The sequence below is a fragment of the Odontesthes bonariensis genome, chromosome 11 (assembly GCF_027942865.1).
Source record: "Odontesthes bonariensis isolate fOdoBon6 chromosome 11, fOdoBon6.hap1, whole genome shotgun sequence".
In the NCBI taxonomy this organism is placed as follows: domain Eukaryota; kingdom Metazoa; phylum Chordata; class Actinopteri; order Atheriniformes; family Atherinopsidae; genus Odontesthes; species Odontesthes bonariensis.
In genome coordinates, this window is record NC_134516.1 from 5,637,576 (window position 1) to 5,659,791 (window position 22,216).

The following is a 22,216-nucleotide window of genomic DNA, read 5'->3' on the forward strand; positions in this document are numbered from 1 at the left end:
CAACTTCGTCACATGGATGAATAATAAAAGCTCTCACATCACATGCACAATATATGTCTTTATTAAAGCTGCCGTCGGCAGGTTTTCAAAATTCTGAGGTCTAAAGTCGGAAAATTCGAACCGATACAACTTTCAGGTCCCTCCCCCTCTGCGGACGAGGTTGTGCACGTGAGTTCACACCAGTGTGAGCGCACACAAGCTGGGGCAGACTCACGCTCAGCAGCATGTGCACAAGCTGTGATTGACAGGTAGGATTCCTCCACCCTAACTTGATTGGTTAAAAACAGCCGGGAGCGCTCGGTTTTTGCAAGCATGATTACAGGCTTCAGAGGGAGCTACAGATTTCCTTATTTTTCCTAAACAGCCTATTTAATATTCTACTTCCAGAATCCCATGACAGTTCAAGCTAATATGACTAAAAAAAAGTTGCCGACCGCAGCTTTAACGTATGTCTGTGAACGCGTGTCTCATTTTAGACAACCAAAAATAGTACCTATACTGTCCTTCTGACCACACACGTCATCTCTGCGGAAGTTATTCAGCCAATAAAGTGTATTTATTTAACAGAACATTGTGTTTACTGTTTGAATTACAAACGTTTACCACGTTATTTTTTAATGTTTATCTCAAACGACAAAACGACCCGACCGATTGCAACCGGAATATCATTAAAAATATTTTTTTATGACCCGCAACTGCAGGCGCCCGCTGGCTTCGGGTCAGCCCGCGCATCACTGATGTCCACCAACGCGGGTGATGGTGCTTCGGTGAGTGAGTTTACTTTATTTGCCATTTGTTGTAGTAAAATTGAGTAATAGATATTACTCAATATCTATTGAGCTGATCTGTCCAATGGAGCGTAACCTGATTGGCTGCCGTTGGATGAATTGAGACAGGGATCGATTGCTTCTCCCTGCTTACCCGGATGTTGAGTCTGGTTCTTTTTCCACTGAATTTTGTTTTTAGAAATTGATTTTTTGTTTTTTACACTTTTGGTTTTTCAAATTCAAAGACTGATTTTGATGCTGTAAAAATTCAATATTAGAAATTCATATTCACACTGATGGCACAGAAAACCTTCCATACCTTCTCCTCTTCATGATGCTCCAAACCTTTTCAGTAGGAGGCAGTGAAACGTGTAACTGAGTGGAAGTCTTGATACTTCTAACTTATCTGAAAATACTTCTGTATTCAAGTGAGGGGACATCTCTGCTACTTTTCCTGCATTAAAGGATGTTTGCTCTGACGTTTTTTCCGTGTTGTTCAGTCTGCTTTCCTCCGTGTTGCATGTAGCGCCTCCTGTGGTGTGTTTGCTTCCAGCAGTCCTCCCCCCTCTCCTCCCACTCGCCCTCTCCATCAGTCCTCCAGCAGCAGCAGCAGCGGCAGCAGCCTCTCCTCAGACATGGAGAGTTGGTAGAAGCTCAGCAGCTCAGCAGCAGCAGCGCCGGCTCTCCGCTCTCCGCTCCCCGCTCCTCGCTCCGGTGGATGTTGGATGTATCATGAGGTCTCCGCGGCTCTGGGCGGCTCTGTGCCTCCTCCTCCTCACCGCCTCCTGCCGGCTGTGCTCCTCCGCCAGACACGGTAAGACAAGACTCGGGTTAGATGTGATAAACAGCTGCTGGAGACGGATGCACTCCGTTTCTAATGAACTGCGAGGCGCGGCGCGGCGCGTAAATCACGACTTCCCCGAAGAGCAGCCCCTGTTGCTGTGCTCCCGCTGTCCCCGACAGCAGCCACTTTGCAGCTTACAGCACTTTGAATCTCCCCTTTCTTCCACTTTTTAACATTTCTGCAGCCTTTAATGGGGAAATTTGCACATTTCCTTTCATATTCTGCTTGTGTTTCTCTTCATTTCAGAGCAGAATGTGTCTAAATGACTCTCTTTCCCTCAAACATTTTAGATTATAGTCGATTAATGAAGCTGAAATGAACGCATTCGCCTTATTTACGCTCACTTGGACCCATGTGTGTTTTGTGCATCAACTGGAGAGAACTCGGGAGGACTTTTGGGCTGTTTCCGGCTCCGTTGATCTGCTTCTCATCTGTTTACATCAGTGCCAAACCGGTGCGTCACTGACGCAAACGCTGTGACCGGGTCGGCTCGATGAATTCATGAATCATTTTGTTTTGCAACAAAGAGAGAGGAGAAGATGCTGCCTGTCTGTTACTGAATGCATCATCACGCACACGTAAAGAAGTCGCTCTGATATATATTTAAACTACAGCGGCCTTCTGCAGGTCTGTGACACAATTAGAGACAAAAATGAGTTCAGAACAGCACGAGCACGACTGTGTTGGAGGTAAATGCACCGAAAAGTTCAAGATTGGCTGTAAGAATAACTCAAAGCAGGTCGTAAAGTGTCAGAATATGAGTAAGTTCGTTGTGTGTGAGGATTATTTGAGACAACCAGACATGAATTATTAAAGACGTGTGAAAAAGAGCAGCTATGACATAATGTGCTGTCAGATGCATCAGACAAGACGGACACTAACCAAAAAAGACGGTGAAAAGGTGCTAAATGAATCCTAATAAATGCAAATATGAGAGCAGATGCTTTCCTGAGAGATGTAGTCAAAGGTCCGGTGTCTCATTATCCATCTGCCCAGTGGGTATTATTATTAATAATAACAATAATAAGAAGAAAATCTGCTTTTCTGTGATTTGGATTATTATTATTAATAATTATATTTTATATATATATATATATATATTGTATAATAATAATAATAATAATAATAATAATAATAATAATAATAATAATAATAGTAATAATACAAAGCACAGAAAAGCAGATTTTCTTTTCAAATTTATGACAAACCTTCACAAAAACATTTGCTGATGTCACAAACTGCTTCAAAAACGTGCAACCCGTGCACATAGAAATCTGTGGGAACCTACGTCATCTGGTTATGAGTCATAACTGGTCCCCCCGCCGTCTGTGATTACACCGACTTCTCTTCTCTGGGCACGGTTCAGTGTTTCAGCACCACGGACAGATCCCAGCACGCTGCATACCGAGGGCAACAAATAAAGAAAAGCTGGGATTTTACCATTCTTACCCACCCATTTTACCATTCTTACCCACCCATTTTACCATTCTTACCCACCCAGCAGCCCACTCAGGACCCCTCATGGTGTTTCAGGGCTGTGTGACAGCTCCACAGGGACTAACACGTGGAGTTTAGTCACATTTTTGTTGCAGCTTTAGTGTTTTCTGAGTGATTGACCATAATTTTCTCCATGAGGGTACACTGTAACGACTTGCTGTATATTTACGGTGGATTTACAACAGTATCTGTTGAATATTCATCCCTCACATGTAAATTAACAGTTAAATCAGTCATTTAACAATACCAGCAGATAACTGTAATTTAACAGCATGAAACAGTATTTGTAATGAATTGCTGTCCAAATCCAAAATACATTATTATACTGTTAAATAAATTACGTTAGATGCGCTGTAAAATTACTAAAACACAGTTATCCTACCGTCATGTTCTGTAATCCAAAAAACTGTAATATACTGTTAAAATAAATAACAGTTGTTGCACTGTTTTGCAGTTTTATTTTTTTGCAGCATTATTTTGATTATTTATATTTAAATGTATATTATATATTTATTATATTATATTACTATTTTTTAAATATATTATTATATTTTGATTATTCATCAAAAACAGTATTATACTGTTTGATAAATAACAGTAGTTCCACCGTAGAATAATGGTAGGTGTTTTAATTATTTTACAGTCATATACTGTAATCCAAAAAACTGTAATATACTGTTAAAATAAATAACAGTAGTTGCGACGCCAGTATTTTACTGTTATATTACAGGGAAATTCATTACTGTGTGTAGATATATATAAACATCAAAATGATAAATGCAAGTTGATGGTTTTGTTTGATAAGCTGTCCGAAATTAAAAATAATAATATTAATCTTCAGGTAGAAGTCAGTTCTGATAAAGAAGCAGCTTTGAACGGGTAAAATGATTCATTATTTGAGACCGTTGGACTCATTCCATTTAAACATGACAGGATTTCACATGCACGTCGGGTTTTTAGCTGGAAATGATGGTACAACCAGCCCGAATGCTGTGATTTATAATGATTGATTATCAAAACGGTGCAATGAAAGAGTGGTGCAGGCAACAATACATGGATGCACACGTGCATCAGAAGCTGCTGAAGTGAGTCGAACGATAACGATATCACATCCGAGAAGCTCAACTTTTAACTTGAGGGTTACTGGTCACGCTTCTTCTAACAGTTTTCACAGGTATTTATGTGACACTGTCCACGTTTAATCCGAACGTACAGAGGTGTGACATGGAGGCACTTTCTATAAACAGCTGAGCTCATGAGGAATAATTTAGTATTTTTAGATTCTTCCCCCAAATTGTAGAGAAAACTGGCTTCTTAGACTAATTTATTTAGCTTGTAGCTGCTATCTAAGCTTGTGGTTTTGACCAGAGATGGGACCAAGTCACACATGTGCAATTCTCAAGTAAGTCCCAAGTCTTAGCTTTCAAGTCTCAAGTAATTTTTTCTTGGGCAAGTCAAAGTCAAGTCACCTTATTATTGCAATTTTACCTGCAGAAAAGATGGTGGTTGTGGTGTGAGGAGCAGTGTTGGCTGGCATTAGGGGGGTGACTCTGAGACGCCAGTGGTCACTCTCTAGCCTCCTGGAGGTGTCGTGGGCCCAACTAGACGAAACACTGATGAAAGGAGGTTCCCACCTGATGACCCCAATGACCTGTTGGTCAGCACTGCTCACTGGTCTATATTATAGAGATTATAGAGAATTATTCACTGAGTCTGGTCCATTCCCGCTCCAAAACATAGCGGAAATGTTCGATTATGTTAAGATGTGGAGATTGTAATGTGCTCCTCGTGGCAGCAGTGCTTTTCCTCTGCTTGTTGTCAGCTTGAAGTGGGCAGTAGATGCACCATTTTTCAACCTTTTATGGGGTAAAGAACAGATTTTTATGATATTGAATTGGCTTATCTCTGCAGTCATTGAAGTTACTGTGATCTGAGATTGTTTTTAATGTAACTGAGGCCATCCCTCCACCCTGAGCTACCCAGAGCTAGTTTGTTTGTTCTTTTTCTGCTATGCCAGCCATGATTTCAGGCACAGTTCCTCCTGAAACGCTTCACAGCTCAAAGGTTTACAGTCACTGAGGCTTCAGCTGTTCATGCTTCACCGAGCGGCTCGGTTTGGAAGTCAGAAAGGTCACATGTGATGGACAGATTGGTTAGAAAGAGGTCTGTAGTGCACATATGTCAGACTTATGTACCATCGGGACTCTCGAACACTGACAAAAATGTGCAGTTTGAAATATCAATGGAAGTCCAACCCTTGTATTTCTGCCTGATACAAATGATGAAGCTTTATTGTTCTACGGACACACAGATCAGAGTGTGGACCAGCGTACTGTTTGGAAGATAAAGAATACAACCGAGCAGATCCTGAAATGTTTTTAAATGTAATTTCAAAATATTAAAATGAAATAAAAATAAAATAAATTATTTTTTTTTTTAAATAAATGAATTTAAAATAAATTTAAAGATGTAAAATAAATGTTTAAAATAAATGAATTTAAAATAAATTTAAATTAAAAAATTTAAAACAAATGTTTAAAATAAATGAATTTAAAATAAATGTTTAAAATAAATGAATTTAAACAAAAAATTAAAATAATAAAAAAAAAAAAATTTAAATTAATAATTAAAAAAAAAATTTAAATTAAAAAATTTAAAATAAATTTAAATTTAAAATAAATGTTTAAAATAAATGTTTTTATTCCTGAAAGGTGAAAACCTCTGAGCCCGGACCTGAAAAGCATTTTTAAACATACAAACAGGAGGAAATGCTGGATTTTGTGAGGAATATTTCCAGCTCCGGGGCAGCAGCAGCACTGAGTGACAGCCCTGGTGAATGTCAGCGTGTAAAGGTGAGAGTTGAAAGGTCGGCCTGAGCTGTGGAGGGTGGGACCCAGCTGCTGCCATCCTGTTGCTTCGACTTTGCTTCATATAAATGGACTCATTCCACCTTAAATACCCCCGTCAGAGCGGCATGAGGCCACAGTCTGGCAGGTAGATAATGGCCGATAAAAGCCAAGCACAGACACACCAGTGATGGTGATGATGAGGTTAAAAGGCAATTTAGAAATATTGTACTCTGTTTTCCAGATGAAGTGTTGGCAGGCAGTGACGTACGAAGCTGTCCTTGTCTCCCTTTTAATTTCTACCACTCCAATGCCCTCTGATGCCTCACTTCACTCTTGTTTTTATTCCTCTACCGTCATCACAGTGTGTCTGATACGGAGGGAGGGGCTGTTTTTCCCTCCTGTTCTTATTTCTTAAGATAACAGAAGCGTGTCTCCAGCTTGACCTCCGATGCAGTTGTGATGCTGCTCAAATCAAATCAAATCATATCAAATCATAACTCAAAGATAATCTATATGTGCTGGAGGCCGAACTGCTGAAATAAAGATTTTCTTTACACATTTCCGAGTTATTTAACTTTGGTTAGATTAACTTTTAAGGCCTCTACAAAACCAGAAGATCATGAGAGTGTAATAATGCGCGTGACACAACATTTAATGTTTATTTGTGGTGCTCTCCCATTACTCACTGACGACCTAATGCCCCCCATGACTGCCTGAATCAAACTAATGCTGCTTATAAAATGGCTTCTGGGTCTGCAGCCAACTACCTAAACTCAGGCTGTGTTCGAAACCGCATACTGCATACTGCATACTGCATACTGCATACTACATACTGCATACTGCATACTACATACTGCATACTACATACTGCATACTACATACTGCATACTGCATACTGCATACTACATACTGCATACTGCATACTGCATACTACATACTACATACTGCATACTACATACTGCATACTGCATACTACATACTGCATACTACATACTGCATACTGCATACTGCATACTACATACTGCATACTGCATACTACATACTGCATACTACATACTGCATACTGCATACTACAAACTGCATACTACATACTACATACTACATACTGCATACTGCATACTACATACTGCATACTACATACTGCATACTACATACTACATACTGCATACTACACACTACATACTGCATACTACATACTACATACTGCATACTACATACTGCATACTGCATACTGCATACTACATACTGCATACTACATACTGCATACTGCATACTACATACTGCATACTGCATACTGCATACTACATACTGCATACTACATACTGCATACTGCATACTACATACTGCATACTACATACTGCATACTGCATACTGCATACTACATACTGCATACTGCATACTGCATACTGCATACTACATACTGCATACTACATACTACATACTGCATACTACATACTGCATACTGCATACTACATACTGCATACTGCATACTACATACTGCATACTGCATACTACATACTGCATACTACATACTGCATACTGCATACTGCATACTACATACTGCATACTGCATACTACATACTGCATACTACATACTGCATACTGCATACTACAAACTGCATACTACATACTACATACTGCATACTGCATACTACATACTGCATACTACATACTGCATACTACATACTACATACTGCATACTACATACTGCATACTGCATACTACATACTACATACTGCATACTACATACTACATACTGTATACTGCATACTACATACTGCATACTACATACTACATACTGCATACTACATACTGCATACTGCATACTACATACTGCATACTACATACTGCATACTACATACTGCATACTGCATACTACATACTACATACTGCATACTACATACTACATACTGCATACTACATACTGCATACTACACACTACATACTGCATACTACATACTACATACTGCATACTGCATACTACATACTACATACTGCATACTACACACTACATACTGCACACTACATACTGCATACTACATACTTCCATACTACATACTGCATACTACATACTTCCATACTGCATACTCATCGATCAGACAGTATCCAGAGCGTTTACCCACAATGCATTTGGCTCCTGCCCGAGCCGAAATCAGCCGGCCTGAAGCTGATTTCCCTTAAGCTCTAAACTCTGTAAACTTTAGCAACATTTGAAACATTTTCAGGTGAGAAAGTAGTCGTTTAGATCCCCAACGTGTTGAAAACCTGACAAAATACCGGCTGTTTACCATTTTGTTCCCACGAATTCGGCGCTACTAAAGCTAGCCGCAGTGAGCAACGCACTTCCTGTTATTTTCACAAAATAAAATACCCGTTGCCTTTTATCATAGGGAAAGCCATTACCATACAATTGGTGCTTTTGTTTTGAAAACAGGAAGTGAACCCACCCTCGTTGTAGCTAGCTTGAAACTGCCGTTTTGACAGGAAATGACGATCGGCGACGTCACGTTACGTTGCATCTTGGGTAGTTTGAGTATGAGTAGTAACCTCATGATGCATACCCAACATTTCAGAGAATCTAGTATGCATCCGGGAACTTCTCACTTAGTCAAACTCGCATACTAACTCAAAAAGTTAGTAGGAGTAGTAGGAGAAGTATGCGGTTTGGAACACAGCCTCAGGCCCCCCCCCCCCCCCCCCACACACACATAAAGCAGTCTCATTCTAGACTGTTCTCATCTGTGGTTCCATCATGGTGGAACAAACTGCTATTAAAGCAAGACCACCCCTTTCAAAAAGGGGATTTAATGCCTTCTTGGGTTATTTAGTTATGTTTATGATTGATTGGATTCAGTTAGAAGTGAAAATAACTGGTTATTTCTGGTAAAAACATTAAAACATTTTTGTGTTTGGGAAGTGGGATGGAGCAGCAGTGTGTGAGAGAAACGTCTGCAAAGTGATTTTAAACACGTCTGAGCTGCGTGTTCCAGGCTTATGGAAACTTTAGGCATCGGTAATGTTGTTAGATAATGAGAAAAGGATGACAGGCTCTGGTGAAACGTGTTTGCTGTGAACTTCGATGCTAAGGGTGGACAAATAAGAGACTAGAGCAAAGGTGTAGAAACCTTCTGTACAATAAGGTCCAGTTCGTAGCCTCCCACTCCAACCTGTGTGGAGGTGGAGGTGGAGTTGGACTGTCCAGTTATGTTACTTTGAAAGCCACACCCCCTAACCTCCATCTCTGGTCCCCAACGCCAGCCTTAACCAGTCCAACTGGATGCGGGCGAAGTTGGATTTGACTGGAATTCAGTTGGACATAGTTGGCTGTCTCTACCAGGCAGATCCAGGTAAATTTAGGTAGATCCACCATGACTATGCTCTGCTTCCCCTGTAAAGGTTGCCATGCCGACGGTAACAGCAGCATTTCATCTGACTTTCCATGTAGTAGAAGTTTACATGGCGCAAAACTCTCTGACTAAAACTGCTCTGTCATAGCCACAGATTCAAATTCATCATAAAGAATCCAAATGGCATCCATTGAGGTGATGCTGGCATCGTAAAAAGAATGTATTTTAGTGTGAACCATGATGTGTTCCAACTCCAACCAGGTGATGATGTTTCACCTCCCCCCAAACCATTTTGATCATATTTAAGGGTTTGAACAAACTATCTGTAGGAGCTATTTCTCTATTTTTAGTTAAGTCTTAGAATTTAGATTTATTTTATATTATTTGCTTAGTTTTTGGTTGATAATTAGTTTATTTTTGTTTAATTTTAGTTGTTTAAGATAAATTGGTTAGTAATTAATGTAATTAAGTTTTTGTTTGGGAAATGGGCGTTTCACACATAGATACTTGGGTTTTTAGGGAGCTCTGGGCGTACTTGGGTGGTCACATGGTTTTTTACCAGTTGACAGTCGTCAGTCAATCGGTGGGTGAACAGGTAAGGCAAGCAGGCAGAAAGTGCTGTAATCAGAGCAGGAAAGGCAGGAAGGGATCCTGGGAAGCTGCCATGTTTGGTTTTGCCTGCAAAATTGGAATAAATCCACGATGAACTATATTTTTGACGTTTTGGACCTTTTTGTTCTGCGTAAACCAGAAACCCTGAAGTGCGTCAAGTGACTCTTTGAGTTATGTTTAATTTTAGTTTGGTCACCTTTAAGTCAAAAGTTTTTTCTATTATTTTCATAGACAAATAGTCACTACACTATCTATTTGGTGATTTTGGTTGGAGAACTTGTTGCTTGAACTCCTGTTATTCACGAAAAGGCCTGTTTTTATTCCACCAACAGCAGCACAAGCCTTTCCAAACATCAGTGAGACATTCGTGTTCCTGGTGTCCAAAAATGTGGAAATTGGACAGATTTGAAGAGAAGAGTAACTTCTACTTTTCATTTAAACAACTGCTCCCATTTTGCTTTGGGAGTCAGTGGAACCGTTGGATGGTGATCCTCCCATTTGGAGGCTTGTAGTGCAAAAAAGTTCAATTGTTTTGGCTTAAAAATTAGGGCTGGGCAACGATTAAAATGTTTAATCTAATTAATCGCATGATTTCCCTGATTAATCACGATTAATCGCATTTGTACGCAGAATCCAAAAATGAATCCAAAAGTAGCGTATAGCTTTTAGCATTTAGCTTTATTTTAAATGTGCTGCCATATGAATGAAAGTGCCATAACATTTGTTGTGCAAACACACTTTTAACATCAGCATCTTTCTGTAGTTTTTATGTAGAAGCCTCGCTCCACTGTCTGTTTCCTTGAATGACTTGCTGCTATCAGTTGTGTGTTTTGCCTTTAAGTGATATTTTAGACTGGAACTACTACGCTGAGAAGACAATTCAACTTGGCAGTGTTTACAGATGACTTTGGTTCTGTCGACTCCGCCGTCTGGAAGAACTTTAACATGAAAATGGCCGAGTAAAAGTTCCGTACCCTTCTCCATGTTTGGTGGATCCGCCGATTACTTTCTTTTCCGGTTCCACAGCAGACAGCAGCAGACTTTTACAAAATAAAAGCCTGTGAGCAACAGACTTTTACAAAATAAAAGCCTGTGAGCAACAGACTTTTAGAATAATAAAATAAATAATAAATCAGGGGTGGTCCGTGGCGTAGTGGGTTGAGCAGGCGCCCCATGTACAGAGGCTGTAGTCCTTGCTGCAGCTGGTTCCAGTCCTGCATCGGACGGCCCTGTACTGCGTGTCGTTCCCCCTCTCTCGGCCCCCTGTTTCCTGTCTCTCTGAACTTTCCATTAAAGGCACAAAAGCCCTCAAAAAAATTTTTTGTTTTAATTTTTAAATTAAAAAAATAATAAATATGCGTTAATGCACGATAAAATATTTATCGACGTTAAATAATTAACGCTTTAACGCGTCCAGCCCTATTAAAAACTTACATTGTTAGTTGTGTTTATGATGTAATAATTCTCTCATCAGTCCATCAGCATTTCAGCGAGAAAGAAGTATATTTTCAGGTTATCCTCTGGATGGGTTCTCCACTGTGAGGGTTTCTTATTCTTCTGTTTTCTAACCGTCCATACGCTGAACATTAATGGTGGAAAATTATCACCAGATTAATGACCAATTATGTCTGCCCAGTCCATGTTTGTGTCATAAATCATTTCCACAGTGTGTCTGCTCATTACAGACTTAATTTCACTGAAATTCGTCCTGATTAGTCGGTGATTTCGTGTGTTGAAAGCGTGAAGAGGCTGAGACGTTCCACAGAGAGCAGGCAGGGATGGAGACGCTGCGTGGGCGTCGGATCGAGGACAGAGCAGAGATTAGTCATCGTGTGGAGTTTGGCTGGAGGCACGGCGAATACAAGGAAGAATGGACGGAGAATCTCTCCACTCTATGTTTAGCAGGGTCTCAGCTTCCTTGTTTGACGGAAAGTCCTCCGCTGCTTCTTTGCGTCGCCATGGAGACCATACCTGGTCTGACCGTCCCAGGTCTCCGTCCCTTTTGTTCTCCGACTCTTCGTGGAAACAAAGATGTTTTCACCCTCATCACGTCTGGGTTGTGACATCTCACATCAGGAGAAATCAAATCAAATCAAATTCATTTGTAGCACATTTCATGTACAGAACAATTCAAAGTGCTTTACATAAAATAAAAGCATTGCAGCAGGGAGTGTAAGAAGCATTAAAAATACATTAAAGAATATAAAGAGAAACAAATAAAATAATTTAAATGCATTTAAAAACAAGCAACAGTCCAGATAAGTTCAAAGATACGGTGACTTGCAGATTAGACATTTCATAAAACAAACTCAAAACTCCTTAAATGCCTTCCCTGAACACTATTGAAATGATAGCTTGGAACTGTTGTGGTAGACCTGGACTCATTTCTCCATTCTATCACAGTATCATTGCAAAATCAATAGAGTCCTCAGATGATAAAAGACATGCCTGGTGTCTAGATCTTAAAGGGACATTATGTAATTTCTTCCCCCATCTAGTGGTGCAATTTTATTTTGCGAATGAGTCGAATGAATTTGCTCTCTAGCGCCTCGCGGCGGGCGGCATGTGTCAAGATTCAAGAAGCTATGGCTTCAGACTCAAGGTCCATACAAACAAAAAGACAATAACACTATAAATACAGATGACAGATAACATGTCAGATAACATAAGTTGCCTTTGGTGTGCAAGCAATGCAATTAGTCATATTCCGGGAGTTACCAGAAGTGACGTCAACGCAACGTTAGCGTTAGCAGCACTGTTGCTGTCTGGAAAGTGTTCTTTTAAATAAACTCCCGGTAAACTTACAAACTTTCTAATGCCTCGTTTTGTGAGTTAAGAGCCTATGTGTACTACGGCAGAAGTTTGGTAACAATCAATGCATTATTAGTGGGATCATTTACGAGATAAAATCTATTTACCATTAGTGCCAGTAATAAGCCATTCGGTGGATAGCCCTATCTTGACCAGTGTTGACCATTGCTAAAGATGCTTCTGATGGGGTATTGGGCTGGATGTCATGGTGGAAATGACGCTAGGTCATCGCTTTAACGGGACCGGGTTGAAGTGATGTATACACATTATTTTGCTAGGAGTTAGCTCCTTAGCTACCCGACCTAGCAGACCATGCTGTTTAGGCTGAGCATTCTTACGGTGTTAGACACATATACATATATATATGCATATAATTACCATTCCCCCACACCCCAACCCCGCTGGGTGTAGTAAGAGGTTAAAAAATAATATCATAAGACCATCATTTACCACCGTCTAAACGTGAAGTCAAAATGACGTCATTTCCGCTTGCAGGCCTGGCGTTGGGGAAATCGCGATTCGAAGTGCTTTATGTCCCTCTCGGCACATGGCAGCCTCCATAGAGCTTGCCCGCTCTATGTAGATACAGACAAGTTATTCTTCACTCAGGAGGATAAGTGAGATTGTTGACAGAGATAATTTTACACCAATGAGGACTAACTTATGAATGAATATGTTGATTTGAGCTAATAAATGACTTAATATATTACATAGTGTCCCTTTAAATAAGAAATAATGATGAAGAATGGAAGCATGTATGCTTACAAAGCCAAGTTCAAACGATAAATACACGGTTTAAGTTACTTCAATACAAATGGCTGATGAGAACATATATTACTCCAGTAGTACAACATCGTATTGATCCTAACACACCTGATCTACGTGTTACATGTGGTACACATAAAGGGACTCTATTTCATCGTCTTTGGGAATGTTCCATTATCCCTACACATCTTCCACTGTGCCCTGATCTTTGTATACTGGGACTTTTCCCAGAAAATTGTACACTCAGTAAGTAAGAGAAACCACTGGTTATATATTGTATGCTTGAAGCAAAACATGAAATCGCTCTCTCATGGAGATCTATGTATAGGCCAAGTAAGCAAATGTGGGCTGAAGTACTCTCACACTGTATAGCCATGGAGAAATGTAACAGATTTGTTAAGATCTGGGATTCGTTTATGGAGTTTTTGGAGGGAGGGGGTTTGTTGGAGATTGTATAACTTATTTTCTTTTTTTTTCTTCTTCTGCTCATGTTATTCTTTTTACTTTCTTCACTAATGTTAATTTCCAGATTTTGTATCTACTTACTGTTTTTCTTGATGAATATGTCTGTTAACGTGCCTTCTTTTGTTTTTGTTGCTTTGTTTTTGTATGTGGTTGTTTGTTAATTAAAAGAAAAAAATCAATAAAGAAAAAGATACGGTGCAGATTTCAAGCATAGACACATGAGAAAAGAAACGTAATGAACGAACTGCTGGGGGGGGGGGGGGGGGTGAGGAATCTGCAGCATCCGTTCTGCTTTGCATGAGTCCAACTTCCCTCTGGCAGCTTTAACATTGATATTCTCAGTTCGAGGCCTTTTATCAGCCCTGCAACCGGAGATGTTCCAGGAATCTAAATATTCATCCACTAAGAAAAGGAAACCGCAGTTTAAACGAGTGAAAATGGGTCAAACTACAGATCAAACTACAGCTCGCTCGATGAAACTGCGACTGCACGAGCCGGGATGACGATTAGAATAAAGTCCAGCCGGTGCAGACGCAGCTTAGTTTGTTTGTGCAGCTGTTTACTGCAGGAGAAGCTCTTCAGTTCCAACAGGAGGAGTGGATGATATGCAGGATTACAGGAATCTTTAATGAACGTCAGCTCAGACCGGCTTAGATAAACATCAGAGAGCAGCCGACGTCTCCTCTGCTGCCGTTTACAACCTCCCAGCAGCCTGAGAAAAGGTCAACTGTGACACCCACCGGCACACGTTTCCATCCGCAGGCTCTTAGCAACGCAGTGCCGCTATCAGCGTTGTCCTCGGGGCTTCCTCATCTCATCGGGCTGCACACCTCAGTTCTTTAGCTTTTCCTCCACGCAGCCACACTTTCTGCTAACCTTTTAAAGTGGTGTTCATCAATAGTTCTCCAGGCTTTCTGAAAGACTTTCTTTGGACGTAAGATGCTTTTTCACTCATTTTCAGTCATGTTCCTTTGTTTGTTAAGCGTTTCTATGAGAAATAAAGCATGTAAAGCAGTGATCTGTGCCAACTTCTGCATGTTTGCGTCTGTTAAATTCGTCCTGCCAGCAGCGTCGATCTGTGTTTGCTATCAAAACAGCCAAAAACAAGTTTGTATTACGGTTTTTCAGAAGGTTTCTTTCATGTCTGCAACAACAGAAGTAGATGTGAGAAAATCTATTTAATGCCATGTGGTTTATCTAACCCTAACCAGTTAGATTCCAATGCCTGAACCTAACCAAACAAAACAAAGAGTAGAAAGTTAGGGGCACGGACTTTTCTCCTGCTTGTTGGTGTAAGGCAAAAAAAAGAACTGGGTTTTATTCACAAAAACAAAGTTAAACAAAAGGCCGGATGACAAAAGACTAAACTGTGGAAAATAAAACATGACTAAGGAAAAACAAAACAAGTATGGAAGGTTTTCTGTGCCATCAGGGTTTGAATACGAATTTCTAATATTGAATTTTTACAGCATCAAAATCAGACTTTGAAAAACCAACAGTGGAAAAAAATAAATAAATAAATAAATTTCTAAAAACAAAAATCAGTGTAAAAAAAATTCAACATCTAAAAATTCAATTTTTTTTAAGTTGATTTTTTTTCCATTGAATTTTTAGATGTTTAATTTTCTTCCACTGAATTTTGTTTTTAGACTTTTTTTTTTTTCAAAGTCTGATTTTGATGCTGTAAAAATTCAATATTAGAAATTCGTATTCAAACTCTGACGGCACAGAAAAACTTCCATAAACATAGAACATTACTTGGTATAACATGAAGAACACTTAACTTGGAAGGCGTAGCTTGATGTGGCAGGGGAGCCTGGGAACTAAATGGTGAACTGGGTGATTGTGAATGAGTGCAGCTGGGGACAATGAAAACAGGTGACGTGAGTGAAACTAATGAACTGGGTGAGGGAAAAAACAATGGCAAAACCTAACAAAAAACATTAACTCAAAAACCAAGATATGACAACCTAAAACATGATAAAACATCAAACTAAAAACAACCCCATGGACGTGACGGTTAGATCTGTAACTTCACCAACTCCAGGCCCAGCTTTTTAAATGAGTAAAAACTCATAAAGTGTCATGTTCTGTGTTTCTGTCTCGTCTTTAGTTTTGTCCTCAGTTCCTTCTGCCATCAGCAGTAGAGGTGGGTAGAGTCCAAAAATTGTACTCAAGTAAAAGTACTGTTACTTCAGAATAATATGACTCAAGTAAAAGTAAAAAGTAGTCATCCAAATAATTACTTGAGTAAGAGTAAAAAAAGTGCTCGGTGAAAAAACTACTCAAGTACTGAGTAACTGTTGAGTAACGTCTGATTTATTTGTTAACACAAGCATTCAATCAGACAGACAAAAATACTAAATAATCATCTTTAGGCAAATTAGAGTTCATCCAAATGATAAAATAAATTAAAATGGATTAATTAATGGCAAAATAGATTAAATTAAAATAATCCAGGTAAATTCAAGAACTTGAATAAAAAATAAAAGAGACTTAGGAAATGTTTAAAACATCTGTAACCCATATGTAACCTAAAAAAACAAAACATTCACCTATCCATGGGGGAAAAAACGAGTTTAGGAAACTTAGCGCTACATGTTTCCTCAAGTTAGATGTTGAGTTTCTGCTGAAATGTGCGTTTGTTTTGGTTGACACAGAAGACACATAATGTAGCTGCTGTTTCTCACTCTTTGTAAGGTAAACATGCTTTCAGTATGAGGCCTCGTCTGCGTCTTCATTTCCCACCGTTGGTTCTGACATTTTTCATCTGTTTTCTTTCTTTGTTTGCTACGACTGCTAATGCTAAAGCTAACCCGTCCCGCCGCTGAGATTGAGTATGGTCACGTGACCAGACTGCACGGCTGCGTCTGATTGGTGAAACACAGTCAGGTGGTAGAGGCCTTTGGCGGAAGTCTCTGGCTGTGTTCAAAACCGCATACTGCCATACTACATACTTCCATACTACATACTACATACTACATACTACATACTTCCATACTACATACTACATACTACTTCCATACTACATACTACATACTTCCATACTACATACTTCCATACTACATACTACATACTTCCATACTACATACTACATACTAATACGTCCATACTACATACTACATACTTCCATACTACATACTACATACTTCCATACTACATACTACATACTTCCATACTACATACTACATACTACATACTACATACTTCCATACTACATACTTCCATACTACATACTACATACTTCCATACTACATATTGCATACTACATACGTCCATACTACATACTTCCATACTACATACTTCCATACTACATACTACATACTACATACTTCCATACTACATACTTCCATACTACATACTACATACTTCCATACTACATACTACATACTACATACTACATACTTCCATACTACATACTACACACTACATACTACATACTACATACTTCCATACTACATACGTCCATACTACATACTACATACTTCCATACTACATACTACATACTACATACTTCCATACTACATACTTCCATACTACATACTTCCATACTACATAATTCCATACAACATACTACATACTTCCATACTACATACTACATACTTCCATACTACATACTTCCATACTACATACTTCATACTTCCATACTACATACTACATACTACATACTTCCATACTACATACTTCCATACTACATACTACACACTTCCATACTACATACTACATACTTCCATACTACATACTTCCATACTACATACTACATACTACATACTTCCATACTACATACTTCCATACTACATACTACATACTACATACTTCCATACTACATACTACATACTACATACTGCATACTACATACTACATACTCATCGATCAGACAGTATGCAGAGCATTTACCCACAATGCATTTCGCTCCTACCCGAGCCGAAATCAGCCGGCCTGAAGCTGATTTCCCTTAAGCTCTAAACTCTGTAAACTTTAGCAACATTTGAAACATTTTCAGGCGAGAAAGTGTCGTTTAGATCCCCAACGTGTTGAAAACCTGACAAAATACCGGCTGTTTACAATTTTGTTCCCACGAATTCGGCGCTACTAAAGCTAGCTGCAGTGAGCAACGCACTTCCGGTTATTTTCACAAAATAAAATACCCGTTGCCTTTTATCATAGGGAAAGCCATTACCATACAATTGGTGCTTTTGTTTTGAAAACAGGAAGTGAACCTACCCTCGTTGTAGCTAGCTTGAAACTGCCGTTTTGACAGGAAATGACGATCGGCGACATCACGTTACGTTGCATCTTGGGTAGTTTGAGTATGAGTAGTGACCTCATGATGCATACCCAACATTTAGCAGAATCTAGTATGCATCCGGGAACTTCTCGCTTACTCAAACTCGCATACTAACTCAGAAAGTTAGTATGAGTAGGAGTAGTGGGAGTAGTAGGAGAAGTATGCGGTTTCAAACACAGCCTCTCTCTCTGTCAGAATGAAACATTAAAATGAGGCGGACGCGGAGGGATAAAAATAATGAGGCGTAGAATACCAAAGAGGTAAGAAGAAAAGTAACCAGCTCATTGTAGCCTAATGTAGCGGAGTAAGAGGACAGTTTCTGCTGCACACATCTACTCAAGTAAAAGTAAAAAGTATAGAGATTTAAAACTACTACTAGAAGTATAATTATTTCAAAAACTTACTCATGTAAATGTAACTCGTTACTACCCACCTCTGGTCATCAGATTCACTCCCTTCACCTGTGTCCATCAGCCTCCACAGTATTTAGTCTCCCGGTTTGTTATTGGCTCCATCATTGATGTTGGTTAGCTGCCATTACTCTCACCATCTGTTTAATCAAAAATAAATCAAGTTTTTACTCTAAATCTGCATTGGGGGGCCTTCATCTCCTCGCCTGCACCACACACCGGGACACAGCTGATAAAAACCAACGGGCTGTGGTCAGTTTGTTTGACTTTTATCGTCTTTTTGTGTCTGCAGGTTGTTTGTTTGAGAAGAAACTTTGTCCCAGAGATCAGCTGTGCAACGATGGTGAGTACACTGGAAAAAATCAAAGTCTTATCAAGTATATTTGTCTCATTGAGTATCTCATTACACTTAATATCAGACACAACTGCCTAACAAGTACCATTTCAGCCAGATATAAGGACTTGTTTGAAGACAATACATCTTGAATATCTTGTTAAATGAAAAATTCTTGAAAATATCTTGTTTTGAGTCATATTTCACATGAAACAAGCTATTTTTTATTTGAGGAGTTCAATATCACTTTTAACTCAAAAGTCTTAAATATCACATTTTATTTCAAGAAATCTTGACAAGCCCATTTTCACTGGTTCCATTGGCAGATTTTTTGCTTATTTCAAAGAAAAACGTCTTTTACTTGTTGTTTTTTTACTTATTTTTGGAGTAACACCATACTTTCATTCCATGTAAGCAGAGAAGAAGAAACTCCTACCTCGTGACATTTTATATTAAAAGCTAATTGGAGAAGTGAAGCTGCTCTGACATGCAGAGAAGCCGACTGTAAAGTGCAGCTTTGACTTTAAGGCTGATGAGTGGAGAGGAGGGAGCGTCCTGAGGATGTCTGGAGTTCTGCAGCTCCGGGGTCCTGAGGGAAAGCACAAGATGAAGTGTGGTGAAGTCCGTCCTCCGGAGAGCAGGAATGTTTGTGTTCAGGATGTTATTCCGGTTTCATCCGGGTGAGATTTAAAGGAAAAGAAAGGACATAGATCTGGAAACCAGGAATGATTGTGCTGCCACCCCTCATTTCTTTATAAAACAGGAAACTTTATAAAATGCAGATTTTTATTGAAACTGCGCAGGGTCATAAATAAAACTGCAGAATATTTAGTAATATAAACTGAGTTAGTTCAGTTCTGAGCAGTTTTGCAGCCTTTTGAGTTTCCAAAGTATAATTTCTAAGAAAGGCCGTGGTTTTGTTCTTGCACGCACTTCAGAGTTGATTGTTTAAAAAATATATGTAGTTTATTTCTGACAAAAAAATATGAACAAAATAATAACTAAAAATCTCTTACAATTTGGATTAAAAACGAAAATTAACTTAATCTGATTTAACAAGCTCAAAAAGTGGTCAAAAGATAATTTAACCAAAACCTCCTGTCTTCACAGACCAACAAAAAGACCCCCCCCCCCCCCCCCCCCCATGTTCTTAATCTGTCTAATTAATGGGAGGGTCTAAAAGTTACCAAAGTAATCTAAACAATTTCAAATATAAAAATGAATTTTAGATTTTGATTCCAAATTAGCTAAAGTATATTCTAACTGCCCAAAGAAAACTAACTTGATAGAACTTATGATTTACAAACATAAATGGCCACAACAGAGCAGCTTTAAAGTGAATATCTGTAGATGTTTCCATGGTAACAGCTGCAGAGATTCACTGAAACATGTTCCAACATGAACATAAACCCAGAATCTGAGGCAGAACCAGAGTTAGTTCAGTTCTGAGCAGCTTTAAAGTGAATATCTGCAGATGTTTCCATGGTAACAGCTGCAGAGATTCACTGAAACATGTTCCAACATGAACATAAACCCAGAATCTGAGGCAGAACCAGAGTTAGTTCAGTTCTGAGCAGCTTTAAAGTGAATATCTGCAGATGTTTCCATGGTAACAGCTGCAGAGATTCACTGAAACATGTTCCAACATGAACATAAACCCAGAATCTGAGGCAGAACCAGAGTTAGTTCAGTTCTGAGCAGCTTTAAAGTGAATATCTGTAGATGTTTCCATGGTAACAGCTGCAGAGATTCACTGAAACATGTTCCAACATGAACATAAACCCAGAATCTGAGGCAGAACCAGAGTTAGTTCAGTTCTGAGCAGCTTTAAAGTGAATATCTGCAGATGTTTCCATGGTAACAGCTGCAGAGATTCACTGAAACATGTTCCAACATGAACATAAACCCAGAATCTGAGGCAGAACCAGAGTTAGTTCAGTTCTGAGCAGCTTTAAAGTGAATATCTGCTCTGAGCTGCTTTCTCCTCCAGCACAGCCTGAACCCTCTCAGACGAGCTTTCTGTCCTTTCTTTAAGGAGTCTTCAGGAATAGTTCTCCAGGCTCCTTGAAGGACATCCCAAAGCTCTTCTTTGGATGTGGGCTGCCTTTTGTTGCGTTCTCTGCCAACATGATCCCACACTGCTTCAGTAATGTTGAGCTCCGGGCTCTGGGGACCTCACTGCACACCATGCTGAGATAGGCCAAGTTTTCAGCTGACAGCTCTTTGGGAATCACCTTGTTGCTGCAGAAATCCTGTTTTCTGTCTGTCACACTGTCTTCCGTCTGCTTTGATGATTCATAGATCAGAGTTAAGTGGCTTAAAGAAATAGAAAGTGCAGTTTTTGCTGTGCAGATCAGAGGAAACTGTCCTTTTCTGGGCACTAACCTGCTTTTGGGAGGTCTTTGTTGGGACTTTCTGTCACACTTACAGGAAATACCTGGTGGGAGGAAGCAGCTGTTAACCTCCAGAGTAAAAGTCCAGTTAAACTCATCAACCTGCGCATTAATTGTGAAGAACTAACTATAAAATATCACCCTACATCATATTTGATGTTATTTAACATCTGTAATCTGGAATATTTGTTTCTAATACTTTTAATTCTAAACTACCTTAATATATTTGTTTAAATGTGTTTTTTTTAATTGTTTTCTTTTGTTTTTTTTTAATTCAGGAGTAATTTAGTAAAAATACTCAGACTCGGTTAAAGAAACGGCCATTTAGTGCGTGTTGAAACATCTGTAACCTGCGTTAAAGCCGGTGATGAGCTGCTGACGTCACACACACCTCAGCGAGTGTGTGCGAGCGTCGTCACGGCAGCAGGGAGGCAGGCGATGAGACAGGAAGGGAGAAAAGGGGCGAGAGCAACGTAAACAAGGGCTCCCTCCGTCAGTCGCTCTCAGCCAATCACGGCTTGTGCTCGCCATCTCCGTGACAACGGTGACATCACTTGCCTGACGACCGTGTGTCTCCCTCATGTGTTTGATAGGAAGGTGGAGGGAAGACGGAGGTGATGACTCACCGTGTGTGCGTGTGTGTGCGTGCGTGTGCGTGTGCATGTGGGAGTGTGCACGTGGGAGTGCTCGTGCACTCCCCGTTTGGGCCCATATGTCCTCCACTCTGCAGACGTGCACATTATTGTGTGTTCCTCTTCCTTCCAGCTCTGTGAAAGATTCTTTTTAAAGCACGGATGCCCTGAGAGCTCAACACTCTCATGCACGCGCACACGT

The 22,216-nt window shown here is 39.6% G+C and overlaps 1 protein-coding gene across 3 annotated transcripts in view; it reads left to right on the forward strand.

Annotated features, from left to right (window-relative positions):
- The first annotated feature begins 1,349 nt into the window (after positions 1-1,349).
- The window catches only part of ptprnb (protein tyrosine phosphatase receptor type Nb), a 102,339-nt gene continuing 81,472 nt past the window's right edge, over positions 1,350-22,216 (forward strand). For 2 of the 3 annotated variants that reach the window (XM_075477333.1, XM_075477334.1), the window contains exons 1-2: positions 1,350-1,581; positions 18,948-18,998. In XM_075477333.1, the coding sequence (XP_075333448.1) occupies positions 1,500-1,581; positions 18,948-18,998 (133 nt within the window). In that variant the 5' untranslated portion in view covers positions 1,350-1,499. The remainder of the gene's footprint in view (positions 1,582-18,947; positions 18,999-22,216) is intronic. The other variant, XM_075477335.1, reaches the window with a different exon arrangement.